Raw genomic sequence first — 15,707 nt, forward strand, 5'->3', positions numbered from 1 at the left:
TAGCTTGGGAAGAAGCAAGTTTAGCTTGCTGAGAGGCAAGGAGAAGGTGATCTGCAGCTATACCAGAAGCTTCTGACACCAATTGGCTGCCATCATACCAGAGTCTTTTTATTGAGGATCTTAGGATGATGGGGGCTCAGCCTAGGGTGGCCGAGGGAGGTCCAGTTCGTGCCAAATCTGTGTTCAGAAAGTAGGTGCAGAGTTGCCCTTTGCCTTTGACCTTGATGATACCCCGGCTGTAGCAGGTGTAGCCTAAGGACTGCAGCACCCGGGCCGTCTCTTCAGTCACCTGGGATTGAAAGGGTGTGAGTCAGAAGTGTGGGTGTGGCCCTATCCTTATCCCCCCCCCCCCCCCATGCCTCCAATGCAGCCTCCTCACCTGGATCTTGCCCAGGACTCCTGTACTCTCCATGCGGCTGGCCACGTTCACTGTGTTGCCCCAGATGTCATACTGCGGCTTCTGGGCCCCGATCACTCCAGCCACTACAGGTCCGTGGTTCAACCCTGACAAGAGGTATGGTAGAGAGGAGCCCTGGGTGGGCGGATTTGAGGAGGGAGAGGGGAAGAGGACACTCTAGGAATTAGGGTGAAGGGCCTGGAGGCCTTAGAGGAAAGGGCCTGGAGGGGTGTGGCTTAGGGAAGGGGTGGCTGAGCCTCAGAGCTCCTGGCCCAGCAGCTTCATGCTCCATCCCCAGGGATGAGGCTGGAGGGGGTCCAGGGTGAGCTGGGGAGTAGCTAACAAAGAGCCTAAGGGAGCCAGAGCTTGGGAAGGTGAGGAGGAGGTTCCAGACTGCCCCAGCCAGGGAGGGTCCTCACCCACACGCAAGCGGAAGTTGTTGAAAGAGTGCTTATTGATGACGTCCAGCTTTGATCCAAGAGCCACCGCAAACTCCACCATGGTGCCAAGGTGGCTGCAGCTGCGCTCAGCATCCTAGCAACGGGGCCGGCCCACCAGGATGGGTCAATGAGGACCCCCCAGTGAGAGCCCAGACGAAGGTTGGTAGGTAAAGAAGGGATTCTGTACCTGCTGTGCGTCCTGTCCAGAGGTGGCATTTAAGCCTGTAGCTGCCATGTAGGTGCTACCGATGGTTTTGATCTTCTCCACCCCGCTAAACTTGGGCTTTGAGAGCAGCTGTATAGAAAGGAAGCTGTGTCCCCAGTCTTTCTTGCTCTCTCCTGCCTCCCTCTCAGAGGCCCAGCCCCAGGCCTTTGGAGACTAAAGGACCAGGTTGTGAGGACAGGGATGGTGGCAGGAGGGAGAGTGGATAGTGAGCAGAGTTTCCAGAGAGCTAGGGGATTGGAGGAGGAGTGGCAGGGCCGGGGAGAGGGGGATGGACCCCTGGCTGGAGACTAAATTCGCAGGAGGGACTGGTGGAAAATTCTAGCATCCAGGACAAAGGGTCCAGGGGAAGCTTGGAGTTGTCACCTCATCAAAATCAGCAATTATCTCATTGAGCAGCCGCAGACACTCTAGACCCTCGTGGTTTATGTTGGACTCAGAGTAAAACTCCTTGAAGTCTGGAACTGAGGCGAACAGGACACAGACACACTCATAGGACTGGTGGTAGAGGTCCTGGAGGATGGGATGCTGGGTTGAGGGAGCAAGCCATGGTCTTCCCCCTTCTGAGCCTGCATGGGCCCTCCTCCCTGTGTCCATACTCCTACCCCTCTATTTAAGAAGGATCAGAAAGGAGGGAGAGGGGTAGGGCCAGGTTACCCCAGGGATGTGTGACTCAGGAGTCAAAGATTGGGTCTCATTATGATTCCAGGAGAGACAGGGGTTTGGAGTCAGGATCACCTCATAGCCACGTGAAGGGAGTCTCTTCAAGAGCTGGGATCCTGTCAGTGGGAATCATCTTTCTATCATATCTCATTGCCGATAGGTGTTAAGTCAACTAAGTCAGCTTACAAAGATAGCTACAACTTGGAAGATAAAGTAATAGGGAAAAGGGGCCAAAAGGAAAATAAAGGTAAGATAAGGTAAGAAAAGGTAAGAAAATAAAGGTAAGATTTGAAGTCGGTTCACAAAATGGGTGCCATAAAGTCCCTGTGAGTCCTAGATTCTGGCTCTGAGCTTTCTAGTAGCCAATGTGAAGCTAGAAACAGGAGCAGTGACAAGATTCCCAGTGTCTGTAAGAGAAGGAGGCAGGAGATGTAGACCTACTGCTGATCTTGAGAGCAGAGAGCAAGCAGTGGGGGCAGGAAGCTGTGAAGTAGCCCCTGGCCTGTTTCTTTTAACATTCCTCAAGATGGACCAAGAGCATTTCCACAGCAGACACGGTGAAGTAGTGGTGGCAAAAGTAATATGGTGCAATTATGTGGGTGACCTTCTGATGGTCTATGGCAAGATGTTTAAGGATATAGATTAGCATCTTCCAATGGGAAACCCTGTGGTGATGGAAAGTTCTACATATGGGATGCCCAATACGGCATCTACTAGCCATAGGCAGCTGTTAGATCCTTGAAATGTGGCCAGTGAGACAGAGGAACTGAATTTTCCATTTTAATTCACTTAAATTTAAAGGGCCACACATGGCTAATGGCTACCATCCCGGATAGTGCAGGTCCAGAGAGATGGATGGACTGTGTCCTCCACACAACTCCCATCAACACTTGAAGAAGCTTCTGGAAGGCATAGAGTGGTTATGAGTTGGAGAGGATGCTCCTTCTAAGTAAGAACTTGGAACACAGAGGCTCTGTGCTCAGCAGACAAAGACTAAGAGCTTATGAAAATGTCAGGCACCTATGTGACAGGGACAGAGACTTGGGTGGCCACTTAACTACTGTGGGGGAGTCCAAAGAGGATGGGCCAAGGGCCAAGGCTTGCATCCAAAATTGGTCCCTGTGGCATCTGAGGCTGAGGAGTCAGGGGTGGGGAGTCACCTCGTTGCGCCGGTTCTGGCCAATGAACTGGGGGGCCACATGTGCAGGGAGCACATTCTCCAACAGCAGCCGAGTCAGGTTCTCCATGGTCTCTGTCTCCTCCTGCTCCTGCCGCAGCTTCTTCTTCCACAGGAAGTCCAGCCGGCAGTAATACTCATTCTGGCAGGGTCAGCAGGGGCCCAAGGGGAGACACAGTGCACGGGAAACTTCAGCTCCTGTGTGCTCCCCCCTTCCCCCCATTCCTTGATGCTTAAACCACACCCCCTCCCCCCAGTCTAGAGAGAAGCCTCAAGGTGCAACCATCCCTGGGGAGGCTACCTTGAAAATAGATTCAAACTAGGGTAGATAGATTTGGCAGCAGATTCTTTCTTATAGGTGGGTTTTCCTAGGTTGGGGTGGGAGGGATGAGGGAGGGAGAATTTGAAGGCACCTCCCTTGGCGGGGGGGTGAAGGAGAAAGAAAGGGAGCAGGAAGGTTCACTTAGAAGCTTCCAATGGGCACGCTATTTTGGCTCAACCCCGAAGGCGTAAGATTTGAGGGAAAGAGTGAGAGAGAGACCAAGTCACAAATATGGGGACCCCCGCCTCACCCTTCAAAGGGAGGCCCTGGAGGGCTGAGATGGGTGACTTACCTGCCGAGCCAGGACAAGGAGGGTGAAGAAGAAGATGAAGAAGGAGATAGCTCCCATCAGTTTGGGCTCCTTCAGCACCCCTGGCCTGAGGAGGCCACGGATCAGGATTGCCCCTGCCCTGCACCTTCCCGATGGCCTCCTCCCTACCCTCAGTGCCCATGTAGCCTACAGCCACCCTCCCCCTTTGCCCTGTGGATGGATGGTTCAGGTCAGGGAGGTAAGGACAGCTCTGCTCCGCTCTCAGGGGGCCTGAGCACCTCTGTCCAGTGGCCTTGCACACCTGGAGTCCGAGGGATCCGGATAGAGGCGGGCGATGAGGCAGTCGGACAGCCAGGCGTGGGAGTGCAGGAAGAGGGAGCAGGAGGCCCCCAGCCATAGCAGGAGCAGCAGCAACTTCAGCTCGAAGCTCATGTGCAAAAAGAGGGAGCAGGACAGGAACCCCAGCACGCAGCAGTGCATAGAGTACTGTGGGGCCAAGTAGGGTGGTCAAGAGGCGGGGCATATCCCACAGGTAGGGGTGGGAGAATATCCCGGGGCTCCTGGCCTGCCCCTCCCCGGGCCCACGACCTATCTGGGGAGTAGGCGGTGTCATACACACAAACACACACCGACTGTAATTTACGTCTGTCCCAATCCACAGGATGGAACGTTCAACCAAGGAGGTGGGGGAGGGGCCAAGGAAGGCTCTGGAGAGAGAGTTTCAGGGCTGTGAGGAATACTCACGGGGATGCTGATGAGAGGCAGGGACCCAGGGAGCTCCCATGAGATGTTGAAAGCCATGGAGGACACATTGAGAGCCCCAAAAGGGCAGTTTGATGCTGCTGGTAAGAAGAACTGCAGAAGGAGGTGAAGAGCTGAGGTGGGCAGGCAGCTCCCTGGGCACAATGGTGGCTTGTGCTGGGGTTCAGCTGACTTAGGGATGGGTCAGGGCCAGACCCCTCCAAAGAGGGGGACTCTGCTATGCCTGGCTGGTGAGGGAGGCTTAGCGCAGGGGTCCTCGCTGGGGGGTCAGGGATGGGAGGAGCAGGTGTCCTGAGCACGAGTCTGCCACGGATCCACTGTGTGATCTCTTGCCAGCCACTTAGCCTCTCTGGGCCTCAGCTTCCTCTTCTGTTACTTGGCTGGCGGGGTGGGGTGGGGGGGTGTGATTCCTAAGGTGTCTTTCAGGGATAGAATTCTAGGAATGACTATAAATTCTGAAAACTCAGGGGCGCCTGGGTAGCTCAGTCAGTTAAGTGTCTGACTTCAGCTCAGGTAATGATCTCGCGGTTCGTGGGATCGAGTCCTGCATCAGGCTCTGAGCTGTCAGCACAGCTCGGATTCTGCCTCCCTTTCTCGCTCTCTGCCCCTCCCCCACCCATACTCTGTCTCTCAAAAATAATAAACGTTCAAAATAATCAAAACAAAACAAATTCTGAAAACTCAGCCAGACTCAGCTACAAGATCATAGTGAGCGAGCCAAACAGTGAAGATCTGCCTCCACAGAATAGATATGCTCAGGTGGCAGATTAATTTTTTTCTTTTATACTTGTCCAACATTGCCAGAATGTTGGCCTTACTCCGGCTGTCCTCCCAAATCCCAGGGGTCCCCTTTCAGCTTCTGACAGCTCGAACAGGCCCTGATGGGGGTACATAGGGCCCCCCACTGCCCTCACCAGGCTGGGAATGGCCATCACAAAAACCAGGAGGATGGTAGCTGTGCCCAGGGCAACTCGCAGTCCGGGCCGTGTGGCCACCAAGCCAGACAGTGCCGGCAGCCAATGCAGCATCTTGGGGCCTTTCAAGACACACCTCTGCAGAAGGAGCACAGGAATCTTAGCCATGGGGCTGGGACACCCAGGTCACAGTGAGGGCCCAGCTCACCACTTCCACCCCCCAGCCCACCTCACCGTCAGGTGCTCTGAGAAGCAGACGAAGAGGAGGAGGAGGAAGAGGAAGAAGGTGATGCTATAGGTGATGGCCAGAGCTGGGGGCCTAAAGGGAGATAAGAGTGAGGCCTTGAAAGTCAGAATCGGCTCTGTGTGCTGGGAGGGTGCTATGCCACCCAGTTGGGAGATGTGGGGAGGAGGAGTCCTGGGGATCTGAACTGGCTGCCAGTGGGGACTGGGCTGATGAAAGGCATTGCCTGCTGATGCTCTGGGAAAGTTGAGGGGTCTAGGGCAGTGGTGGGGTAGGGCAGGAACTATAAGGTGGGGACAATACTGGAAGGGGGCAGGAGGCTCACAAAGGGGCCAAGGCCACATCAGGCCAGTCTCTGGGCCTTCAGGCCAAAGCTCTTCTTCTACCTGGCTGAGTTCTGGACAAGTCCCTGAAGCCCCTCCTAGCCATGGACTAAAAACAAGGACCTACTTTCTAAGCTCATTTGCTGTGAGATTTGGGCTTCTCAATGAAAATAGAACCTGCTTCATTGAAAAGTTGTTTGAATTGAGAGACAGGCTTGTGAAAGTGCTTGGGTTATGCAGAAAGCCCACAAGATGTACGATAGTAAAATGAGGGCTATGATTATCACTGTTTCCCCAGAACACGTTTCCTCTGTGGGTCAGTGTCCGAAACTAAGGGAACGTCGGTAAAGAAGAAAATGTGGGTCAAGGATCAAAAAGTCTATACATGGGAATCAGGGCCCCTCTTGCCTGGGGCTCTCACCTGTTTGTCACCAGCATCTGGATGATGAAATTGGAAAGGAAAACCAGGAAGGTGCAGGCTGCGTAGTATTTGAAGGCGGGGAGTGCAGAGAGTCGGTACTGGAAGGGAAGGGGGGTCAGTGTGGAGACAGGGGCCACTAGGGCTGCCCATCATCTCACAGGTGTCAATTCCAGGCAAGAACGGGTGTCTCAGCCTCCCCACCCACCCTCCAGTTCAGTCTCAGGTAGCCCCTATTGGTTCTCCAAGGAACTGCCCTCCTCCCTCCCATCCCCACCTAGAAATTCAATTTATAGGGTGACAGCCATTTGGAGAGAGGTACAAGCCCCTCACCCCAGGATCACAAACTGAGCAGACCTTGGAGGTGAGGCGGGACCACAGGGCTTGCCCTCTTCCCAAGGCCAAGGCACTAAGGTTGGCAAATTCTGTAACCTTGTGCCATCCCCCACCCACCCCAGCCCACCTCTTTCTCCAGTTCCTTCTTTCTGAAGTACAGTGTCAGTGGGTTGAAGTCCTTTGACTGCCTCCACTGTCTGGTAGGAGGTGGGGGGCCATGAGCCCCGGAAAGGAAAGGACAGGGCAAGGTGGGTGGAGGGATGGTCAGGTGCATGTTTCCCTGGAGTAGAGTAGGGAAGCCCCCCCCCCCCCCTTCCCTCTGGGTCATTAGGGGAGCACATCCCTCCTGTACCACAGAAGCCCAGCTCCCAACCCCTCCCAGTCCTCTTCTGTTCTCCATACTTCTGAGAGTTGAGCTGTTCGATGACCTGGAAGAACTTGGCGTCCCCAGTGTCCAGGTCATCATCTAGCCCCCGGGGGGTACGGCTCCTGCAGAGTGACAGCCCAGCCTGTCACCACAGGAGGCCCTCAACATATCTGGGTGAAGCAGGTGCAGCCCCCAACCCCCAGGATGGATGGGGGCAGGTCACCCCAGGGCCTCCTCACCGGTCCAGGCTCCACTGGGGGCCAAAGGAAGCCAGGGCCTTCTCCTGTTGGGAGAACACAGCAAAGAGGGGGATAAGGCGATGCTGAGCATCCCTGAAGCCTCTCTGCAGTGAGGGGTTCCATATCTACACATGTCCTTGGCCTTGAGCATTTGGCATGAGTGTTTTCCCTGCCTCTAATGACTTCCTCTCTCCATCAAATCCCATTTGCCCTTAAGGGAAGGATCAAACCACATTTATTCTTTAAATTTCTTGTGGACTTGGGGCGCCTGGGTGGCTCAGTCATTTAAGAGTCTGACTTCAGCCCAGGTCATGATCTCACAGTTCGTGGGTTCGAGCCCCGCATCGGGCTCTGTGCTGTCAGCGTGCAGTCTGCTTTGCATTCTCCGTCCCCCTCTCTCTCTGCCCCTCCCTGCCTGCACTTCTCTCTGTCTCTCTCAAAATAAATAAATAAATAAACTTAAAAAAACAGTTTCTTCTGGACTCTTTAGACACCCAGGGTCTTTATACTTTTATTTCCTCAGTCTCTACCCCCTGTGAGGCAACCCTGTGTCTTCTGTAAGCTTGAGTGGCTGTCATCTTCCCTAAGGACTGAACAAATCCCAAAAGTCCTTGGTTTAAACTGAAGTGACAGTGAGAAAGTTCTGACTCGCTTGTGGTCAGGCTGAGCTGGGAAGTGGTGGGGGCAGAAGACAAAAAGTCTAGAAGAAAGGGAAAGAGAAAAGAAGAGAGACAAACCTGGTCACAGTCATTCTTTCCTGCACCAAAACAAATGTGCACCGTGAGCAAACATATGAAAATAAGCAGGCAAGTAAAGCAGGTGAGACAAGCCCCAAAGAAGAGAACGAAGCCAACGGCCACTGCCCAGGGCCAGGAGTCTGTGACTGTTCTTTTCTGCTCCCCTGGCTCATGTGAAGGAAGCAGGGTCACAGGGGGCCACATCATCCCCCCAAACCAAAACTTGGTGTATGGGGAAGGAGGGAGATTAAGGGGTCTGTTCTAGGTATGAGCCTATCTATGCATCCAGGACTGAGCCTAACGTTCTTCAAACTACCTACCTGCCTTTCCACCTTGCTCAATGACTGTTTTTTGAAAACAGAGAAAACAATTTATTCATTTCTGTCTTCTCTAGAACTAGCCTAGTGCCTGCCACATTGTAGGTGCTTTAAAAGTGTGGAAGGAACAGGGTGCCTGGGTGGCTCAGTCAGTTGAACGACCGACTTCAGCTCAGGTCATGATCTTGCGGTTCGTGGGTTCTACCCACGTGGGGATGGATGGATGGATGTTATATACTAGCACCAACACTGCCCCACCACCCCAAGGTTCCCCATTGTTTAAATGTAAGCTGATGTGATTCTCAGGATTTCTAACATTTGACTGAGGGCCTGGTACTTCACGGGCTTGGAAGTGAATTTCTGGGCTGGTGAGGTCCTGCCTTGGGAGCTACCCTCGAACCAGGAGTTCCTACTTCTCCACCCTGACACTTCTTAGCCTGCACACGAGTGGGGTTTCAGGGAGGTCTGGCATGGGTTCTAGGGGGCCTCTCACCATGGGGATTGCACTTGCACCTAACATTGTCTCACAATTCCTGGGCTCCCAGCAAAGCCCACCCTCTACTCTGCCTCCATGCTGGAGACTCTATCCTGCAATAGTCAGCAGAGTCTTGGATTCTTTCTTCTTCTCCCTCCTGCCCGCTTAACCCTTCTGACGTCCCCCCTACCCCGTGTTAAGGATTGGAATTAGGTACTCTCCTAAACCACTGCTGCCAATGTCCCCCCATACGACAGTGTTTCATGGATCTCTGGCCTGCTTTCCTGCTGGGTGGGTTGGGGCGGGGGGGAGATGGAACACAGAAAGGGTGCTCTGAAGTCATCCCATATATCCAACTGGGTCTACCTGGCAGAGAAGATTCAGAGAGAAAGATCTGCAGAAAGGTGGCTGGGAAAGTTTGGAGAAGATCAGATAAAATGGAGAAGAGCAGGCTGAGGACCCTAATCTTGGGGCAAGCCTTTGGGGACACAGCCTCAGTACCTGTATGCACGGGTGTTCTGGCTGCTTGTCACCAAGCACCAACACGAAGAGCCAGCTGGTGGGAGAGATCCAGGCTCCTCCACCAGCTAGTGGGTCATGATTACCGGAAGGTGATATGCACAAGGTCAGCCAACCAAGCCCTGGTTACCTCTCTTCCCTCTCTCCTCAATCCCTGCCTGCTCAGAGTGACTTCTTTCAAGACCACATGTGATTTTCACTGTCACCTCATTTAATCCTTGTATAAACGCTGAGAGTAGGGGCAACAACTGATTTGCCCCCACCTTCCCAATTCTAGTGGGGATTAAAAAAGAGTGTGCGGTTTCAGGAAGGGAGTTCAACAGAGACATTTCCTGGTAGGACTGGGTGTGAGTGCTGGCTTCAGAGCCAAGAGGAAGTATGGTCTATACCTTTGGGGTACTGAGGGAAGGCTTCCTGAGTGGAGTTTGGGGAACAGTGAACATGGTGCCTATAGGATTTTGCATCTCAAGTGAGCTCAGAGGGCAGTGACCTTTTCTCTGTCTCTGGAAAGAAGGGTAAGGAAAGGCCTGAACCAGTGACTGGGGTAACCAGACAGTTCAGGACCTTAGGATGTCATCAAGTGACTCACTGGATGGGTGGGGGGAGGTTGGGAGAGGCAGTGGGGTGGGGTTATGTAAGTGCTAGGGCTCGCAGTGGAGTGCACTTACCGGTAGAGGAGTAGAGGTGGACACAGGGCTCTCTAGGTGGCTCAGATGGGCAAAAGGCTTGGCGGCGCCCCAGGACTCCAGGTAGCGGGTCATCAGCAGTGACGGACGCATCTTGGGGCCCTCAAGAGAGGACAGCAACCCTCCTGCAGTGCCCTTCTCATCCTCTTCCTCAGCCTGGGGCATAGGAGGGCTGAGAGTCAATTTCACAAATGCTTTCCACATTCTCCCCACACCTCTTGGAAGGTTGTGTCACCTCCCCCTTGACGCACACACTGGGACCCAGGAATTCAGTCTCTGGTGTAGGAAAAGAGATCAGGCCTGTTGGCTGTGGGTGGTTAGGATGGGCCAGCCCATGGGGTCCAGGCTGGGCTTTTACCCGGGGATCGATGACTAGGTAGGTAGGCTCCCCTAGCTCCCGAAGGTATGGGTCCCGGTGTTCCATGGCTGCATCCTCCACAGCATAAGCCCCTGCCAGCAGGGCCAGGGTAGCCCCTGTAATATGTACTCGTCTGGAAGGAGGGGGCAGTGGGAGTCAGGACGGTGGGCTTGCAAACCTCTCCTTTCTTTCAAGGAGCCTTCCTGGAGGTCTGACTTTAAGCAAGGCCCTGTGCTACCGGAGGTGTCTCCCAACCCCACTCCCTGCACGCCAGGATCTCCCTAAGCCCCACGTGGGATTGTGCTCATTTTAGGAAACTATGAACAGGATGACAGCATGTGGGAGGCCCGGTTGGTTTCCTCCTGTGGCCTCCTGCAGCCCCACATCTCACCCTGGCACGCCACCCGCCTCCATGTGGTTGGCCAGTGTGACATCATGGGACCAGACATCATACTGCCACTTCTGCAGCCCAATGACTCCGCAGAGCACACTGCCCGAATGCACGCCCACACGCATGTTGATGTCCACGCCAGTGGCTGCCCGGAGCTTCCTGAGCAGGGTATGTAGGGGACAATCTGAATGCTGCCTTCATCCCTACCCATGCCATACCCCTCCCTCCCTCTAAGAGGACTTCCACTACCCTGTCTGCTCCTCCCCAACATCCATCCCTTGTTACCCCTCCTGCCCGTCCACCTGAGCTGACCTGATGGCCCGGCACATGTCCAGCCCCATGCGCACGCAGTTGATGGCGTGGTCTGGCAGGGAGAGCGGTAGCCCAGAGACACAGTAGTAACAGTCTCCCAGGATCTTGATCCGCATGCATTCATGCTCCTGGGAGTGTGTGTGTGTGTGTGCAGGGGAAGGGGGGCACCTGGTTAGAGGCCAGAGGTACGAGGGAGCTGGGAGGAGTGGGAGCAAATGTGGCATTCCTGAAGAACCTCTGAGGCCGGAAGTCTCTGGGTCAGATCTAGGGACTCTCTCAACTTGCTATGGGACTGGCTGAGGTCTGTGGCTCTCCCCCAGCTCTGGCATGTGGAGGGTGTATTCAGATTTGAGCATGTGAAAGTAGCCTCAAGACTGAGGTTTTCTGGGTGACACCCAAGATTAGGTTTGTTGGGGGCATCCCTGGGGGTCTGAACAGGTGGCTGGATTGGGCTGAGGTTACACAGGGCAGACATTTCCCTTGGAAGGGCTCCCTAAGGTTAGAACATCTGAACATCCCCCTAGATTTGGCTGTGGTGTCCAGAGACACCTACGTCAGGGCTCTGAGCATATCTGGGGGTGTTGTGGTTGGGACATTTGTGGAGTTGTTGAGAAGTCTCTTCCAGGTTTGAGGTGTGTGGTGAGCAGCTCCACAGCTGGGGTTGTTTGAGAGGGTTTCCTACTTCCATTGGAATATCTTCCATTGGAATACATGGGCTCTGAAGTGGGACTGGGATCTGAGGAGGCAGGTGTTTCCCTTGGAAGGGGCTCTTCAGGGTGGGGCACTTGAAGATCCCTGGGTGGGGAGGGAGGCCCCCTCTGACCTTGGCGATCTGGTCGAACTTGCCAAAGAGCTCGTTGAGCATGAGCACCAACTCCTTAGGAGAGCACTCACTGGCCAGCCGGGTGAAGCCCACGATGTCAGCATACAGCACACTGGGCAGGACAGACTGTGTCGGTGGGGCCAGGATCTCAGCCCACAGTCCCCTTCCCTGGGGCCATCATTTCTCATACCTGACTCCCTGGTGCCTCTTGACATAGAGGCTGTGGAAGTTGTTGGTGCTTTCTGGCCGTGACCCCTGTCCAGCCTGCAGTCGTGCCATGATCTCTGCCTTCATCTCTCGGGCCAAGTAGGCAGGAAGGATAGACAAGAGAAGGTGTTCCTGGAGGAGGTCACAATGAACACCAATCCTCCTGCAACCCACAGCCAGAAGTCCCAGCCTCCCAACGAACTAGGAACCCAGCACTTCCCCAGTCCCACTAGGTGTTCCCCAAAGTACTCCCCCAAGATCCTTCCCATCACATAGAGCTGGGGCTCCAACATCCCACCCTGCACTAATCACCTTTGGGGACTGAACTCCCAGAACCAATGCCAGAATTAAGAGTTCTTTGTTTACTATCATAAAAGTGCTTTCATAGGCTTCAGTTTGTTTGAGACTTAACACAACTTTCCCAGGTGGGCGGTAGCCACATTTTACAAAGGAGGAAAGAGAAGGGTAAGTGACCTGCTGAAAGTCATTCGGCTTCCAAAAGGGCCCGGCTGAATGATATAAATAACCCCTTTTCACACCACAGTCTGGCCCAGCCTCCCAGGCCCGGCGAACCTGGTGCTTCTTCTCGGTGTCCAGCCGCCGGCGCGAGTGCAGGGAGCTAAGTGCCTCGCGGAACGTGGCGCGCAGCGCGCGCTCCATCAGCGCCTTGTGATACGCTCCCGCCACGTTCCCACACAGGAACAACACCGCGTTCGCTGCCAGCTGTGGGTGAGGGTCAGCCTCAGAGGATGCTGGCCGTGGGTGGAGGTGGGGGTGATTAAGTGCATACCTGGAGTTGGTCTCCAAGACGCTTGAGGAGGACTCCACAGAGACCCAAGAATTTCCAGGCAATCTGTGCTACACTGTGGGGTCCGTAGGGGGAGCTTCTCCTCCCCCAATACCCCTGCTCTAGACTTGGCTGTGCACCAACATGGCCTCTTAGGTCTAGAAACCGTTCACATATGTTTCCTCTGCCTGGAATACTACTCCAGTATTTACCCGCCGCCCCCCCCCCCCCCCCGACCCCTCGCAGCGCAAAACCACTCAATCTCCGACTTTTACATTCTCTGTGAAGGTTCCATCATCCGCATCTGTCCCCACTACTCTGGTCCCCGGGTGAGCTCACTTGCCCATGGACCCAGAGGCCTCTTCTGGTTTCTGCAGGCATCGGGCTGCCCTGGTGTACCAGCCCCATGAGCGCACTGTCTGGGTGTGTATGTGTTTGTCCTCTGTGCTTAGCGGGCGCCTCACCCTGGAGTCCCAGCTCAGCAAGAAGTTGGTGGACACTCAGAGGAACTAATGGTGCGCGCGCAGCAGGGCCGCCCCCCTCCGCCCACTGCGCAGCAGGTACTATGGGTGTGCTCACCTGTGGCAGCAGCGCAGGCTTTGAGTCCGGCTGAGGCCCAAGGTACAGCCCCAGGACCAGCAAGTGGGAGAGCGATGAGGCAAGGCCCGCAGCAACGGCATCCCGCATGCCCAAGGGCAACATGGCGTACACAGTGAAGATGACAAAGAGGAAAAAGGACACCTGGGGGCGGGAGGGCACAGGAAGCTGCTGGCTTTGGCCAGCCCAGCAGCTGGGCTGTTCCCTCCTCTTGGCCTGGCTGTCCTCCTGCCCCTTGCTCCACCTGCCGCTCCTCTCACCTGGTCCCAGGCGCTCACCAGGCCCCCAGTGAACAGGAAGCCGTGGCCTAGCCCGAGTAGCGCTGCCCATACGAGGCCCGACAGGGGACATGTCCAGCGCTGCAGTCGTTGCTCCCGGGAAGCCAGGCCCAGGAGCAGCGAGAAGCCACCCAGAGCGCACAGCACAGTGGTCAGGAAGCCTGGGTCTGAAGCTAGCTCCTGCGAGGAGAGGGTGCTTGCAGCAAGACTGGAGTGTGGAGTATGGGGGACCGCCTCCAAGCTGAAGAAGAACAGGCAGCCCCCCCCAGGCCACTTCTGAAATGTGTCTCAAACTCAAGTAGCAAAAGGAGACAGGGCACCTCCACTTGCCATTCGTATCAGGTTGAACCATAGGAAGTCACCAATAATCTGTTTTTAATCTACAGAGCCTGGGGTCTCATAGGGTTCAACCTAATATCTCACTTGCATGCTGCAGGGGTGGTTGAGCCTTAGGCCAACTATCCAGAGTCCCTGGCTCAGAACCCATACTGCCCATTTGTGAATCCATGACCTTTCTGAACTTCAGCTTTCTCGTCTGTCAAATAGGAATTCCAGCACCAGCCAGGGGTCCTGAAGCAACCAAAGAATCCTACCTTACAGAAGGCACTTAGGAATGAACCAGTTTGCTCAGGAGATTCCCTGCCCTGGGGACAAGTCTGGGAGTTGATCCCCATCCACCCACCCAAGAAGTGCTCCAGCAGCAGGGGGCAACTGGAACCTCCCTCCTGTCAGGCCAGGGGGGAGCACTACACTTTTGCCACCCACCTCTGGGTGTAGGCCTCCCACCGCTGTCCCTGCCCTGTGTCCCCACCTCTTCCTGGACTTTGAGGACCAGCAAGAATTGGTCTGTTTATTGGCTTTCCCAACTTGCCTCCAAAAAGTGAAAAGAAAACTTGGAGCAGGATATTTCCAGAAATGGAATTGAATTGAAGACCCCCTTTCTCAAAAAAAAAAAAAAAAAGAAAAGAAAGAAAGAAAAAGAAACTGGAAATGGGTTTATTTTGGGACTAAATGTGAGCGGGAGGGAGGGTGCCTTCTGGGAGACTATGGGTACAACTGCCCCACAACCCCTATGAAAGAAAGAAAACCAGGAAACGGATTCCCACAGGGCCCAGTGTAATTTCCCCTCTGGAAAATTGGAAAATCCGGTGTTGCATTTACTCTAGAACCAGTAGATCACAGAAACTCAGAAGGCCTGTCAGTACCCTGAGAGAAATTAGAAGCACCCCCAGGGCTCAGCCTTCTCCCAGCAGCCCAGCGAATGTGGCCCCAGAGGTGGAGTGACTTGTCCAGGGTCACTACATTTCCTAGTAAGGCTTTCCTGGATTCCAGCAAAGAAGGCATATCGAAAAGAAGACCCCTCCCGAGCCCTAACTCCGAAAACGCCCCCTAGGCAGTGACCCTCCCACCACCCTCCAGAAGGCGCCCCTCACCAGAGCCTCCCCCCTCCCCGCTCACCCGGCCGCTGGCGGAGGCGACAGCCAGCAGCGCCAGGAGCGCGCAGAGCACGATCACCAGCAGCAGTAGCAGCAGCGGGTACTGCTGGCTCAGGCTGTAGTAGGTTTCGTAGAAGAGGTCTTCGCTGGGGGGCGGCCGGGGGCTGAAGAGGCGGGCCATGGTCTTCCCTGCCCTCCGCCTCGTCGCCCGGGTGGAGGGCGGGCCCCGGGGCTGGGGAGGGCCAGGGGCCGCGTTACCGCCTGCGGCCCCAGCCGGCCCCAACTGTGCCCCTCTCACTGGGTCCAAGCCACTTCCATCCCGTTTCCCCAACCTCGCGGCAATCCCACCTTCCAGGCACTCCCTGTGGCCTCTCAGCCTTTTCCCAGTTGGCGGTGAGGGGACTGCCCCATCCCTCGCTCCTCCTCCCTCGAACCCAGACTGCCTGAGGTGCCCTAGCAGAAGCCTCATGGCCGGGTGGGACGGGATTCGGGGTTGAAGCAAAGGAGCCTCGGGTTCCCCCTTTCCCCCAAACTCACTGCCCGCGATGCTGCCGCAGCTGAATGGGTTACGCCCGAGGAGGGAGCTCGGGCAGCTGGTCGCGGAGTCCCGATCCCCGAGAAGCTAGTGGCTCAGAGCCCCGGGCGGCAGGCGCTTCCCTCCCGGCGCCTGGGGACCCCTCCCACTTCC

The 15,707-nt window shown here is 55.3% G+C and overlaps 1 protein-coding gene across 9 annotated transcripts; it reads right to left on the reverse strand.

The window, feature by feature from the left end:
• Positions 1–82: 82 nt before the first annotated feature.
• On the reverse strand, positions 83–15,683 carry ADCY4 (adenylate cyclase 4). Of its 9 annotated transcripts, XM_058738655.1 has the most exons (26): positions 15,557–15,681; positions 15,042–15,251; positions 13,566–13,763; positions 13,288–13,449; positions 12,495–12,644; positions 11,905–12,053; positions 11,715–11,826; positions 10,892–11,019; positions 10,580–10,738; positions 10,189–10,321; positions 9,813–9,986; positions 7,097–7,140; positions 6,893–6,979; positions 6,618–6,687; positions 6,158–6,255; positions 5,404–5,488; positions 5,170–5,307; positions 4,238–4,348; positions 3,795–3,979; positions 3,515–3,599; positions 2,884–3,042; positions 1,427–1,573; positions 1,025–1,132; positions 817–931; positions 380–504; positions 83–289 (listed from the first exon to the last, which is right to left on the reverse strand). In XM_058738655.1, the coding sequence occupies exons 2-26, from the start codon at positions 15,198–15,200 to the stop codon at positions 137–139; spliced, it is 3,234 nt and encodes a 1,077-aa protein (XP_058594638.1). In that variant the 5' UTR covers positions 15,201–15,251; positions 15,557–15,681; the 3' UTR covers positions 83–136. The 9 variants fall into 9 exon arrangements, 8 of the variants coding, with proteins under 8 accessions (XP_058594638.1, XP_058594641.1, XP_058594640.1 ...); XM_058738658.1 differs by lacking the exon at positions 13,566–13,763; XM_058738657.1 differs by lacking the exon at positions 10,580–10,738.
• Between the last annotated feature and the right edge of the window lie 24 nt (positions 15,684–15,707).

Source organism: Neofelis nebulosa, chromosome 7 (assembly GCF_028018385.1).
Source record: "Neofelis nebulosa isolate mNeoNeb1 chromosome 7, mNeoNeb1.pri, whole genome shotgun sequence".
In the NCBI taxonomy this organism is placed as follows: domain Eukaryota; kingdom Metazoa; phylum Chordata; class Mammalia; order Carnivora; family Felidae; genus Neofelis; species Neofelis nebulosa.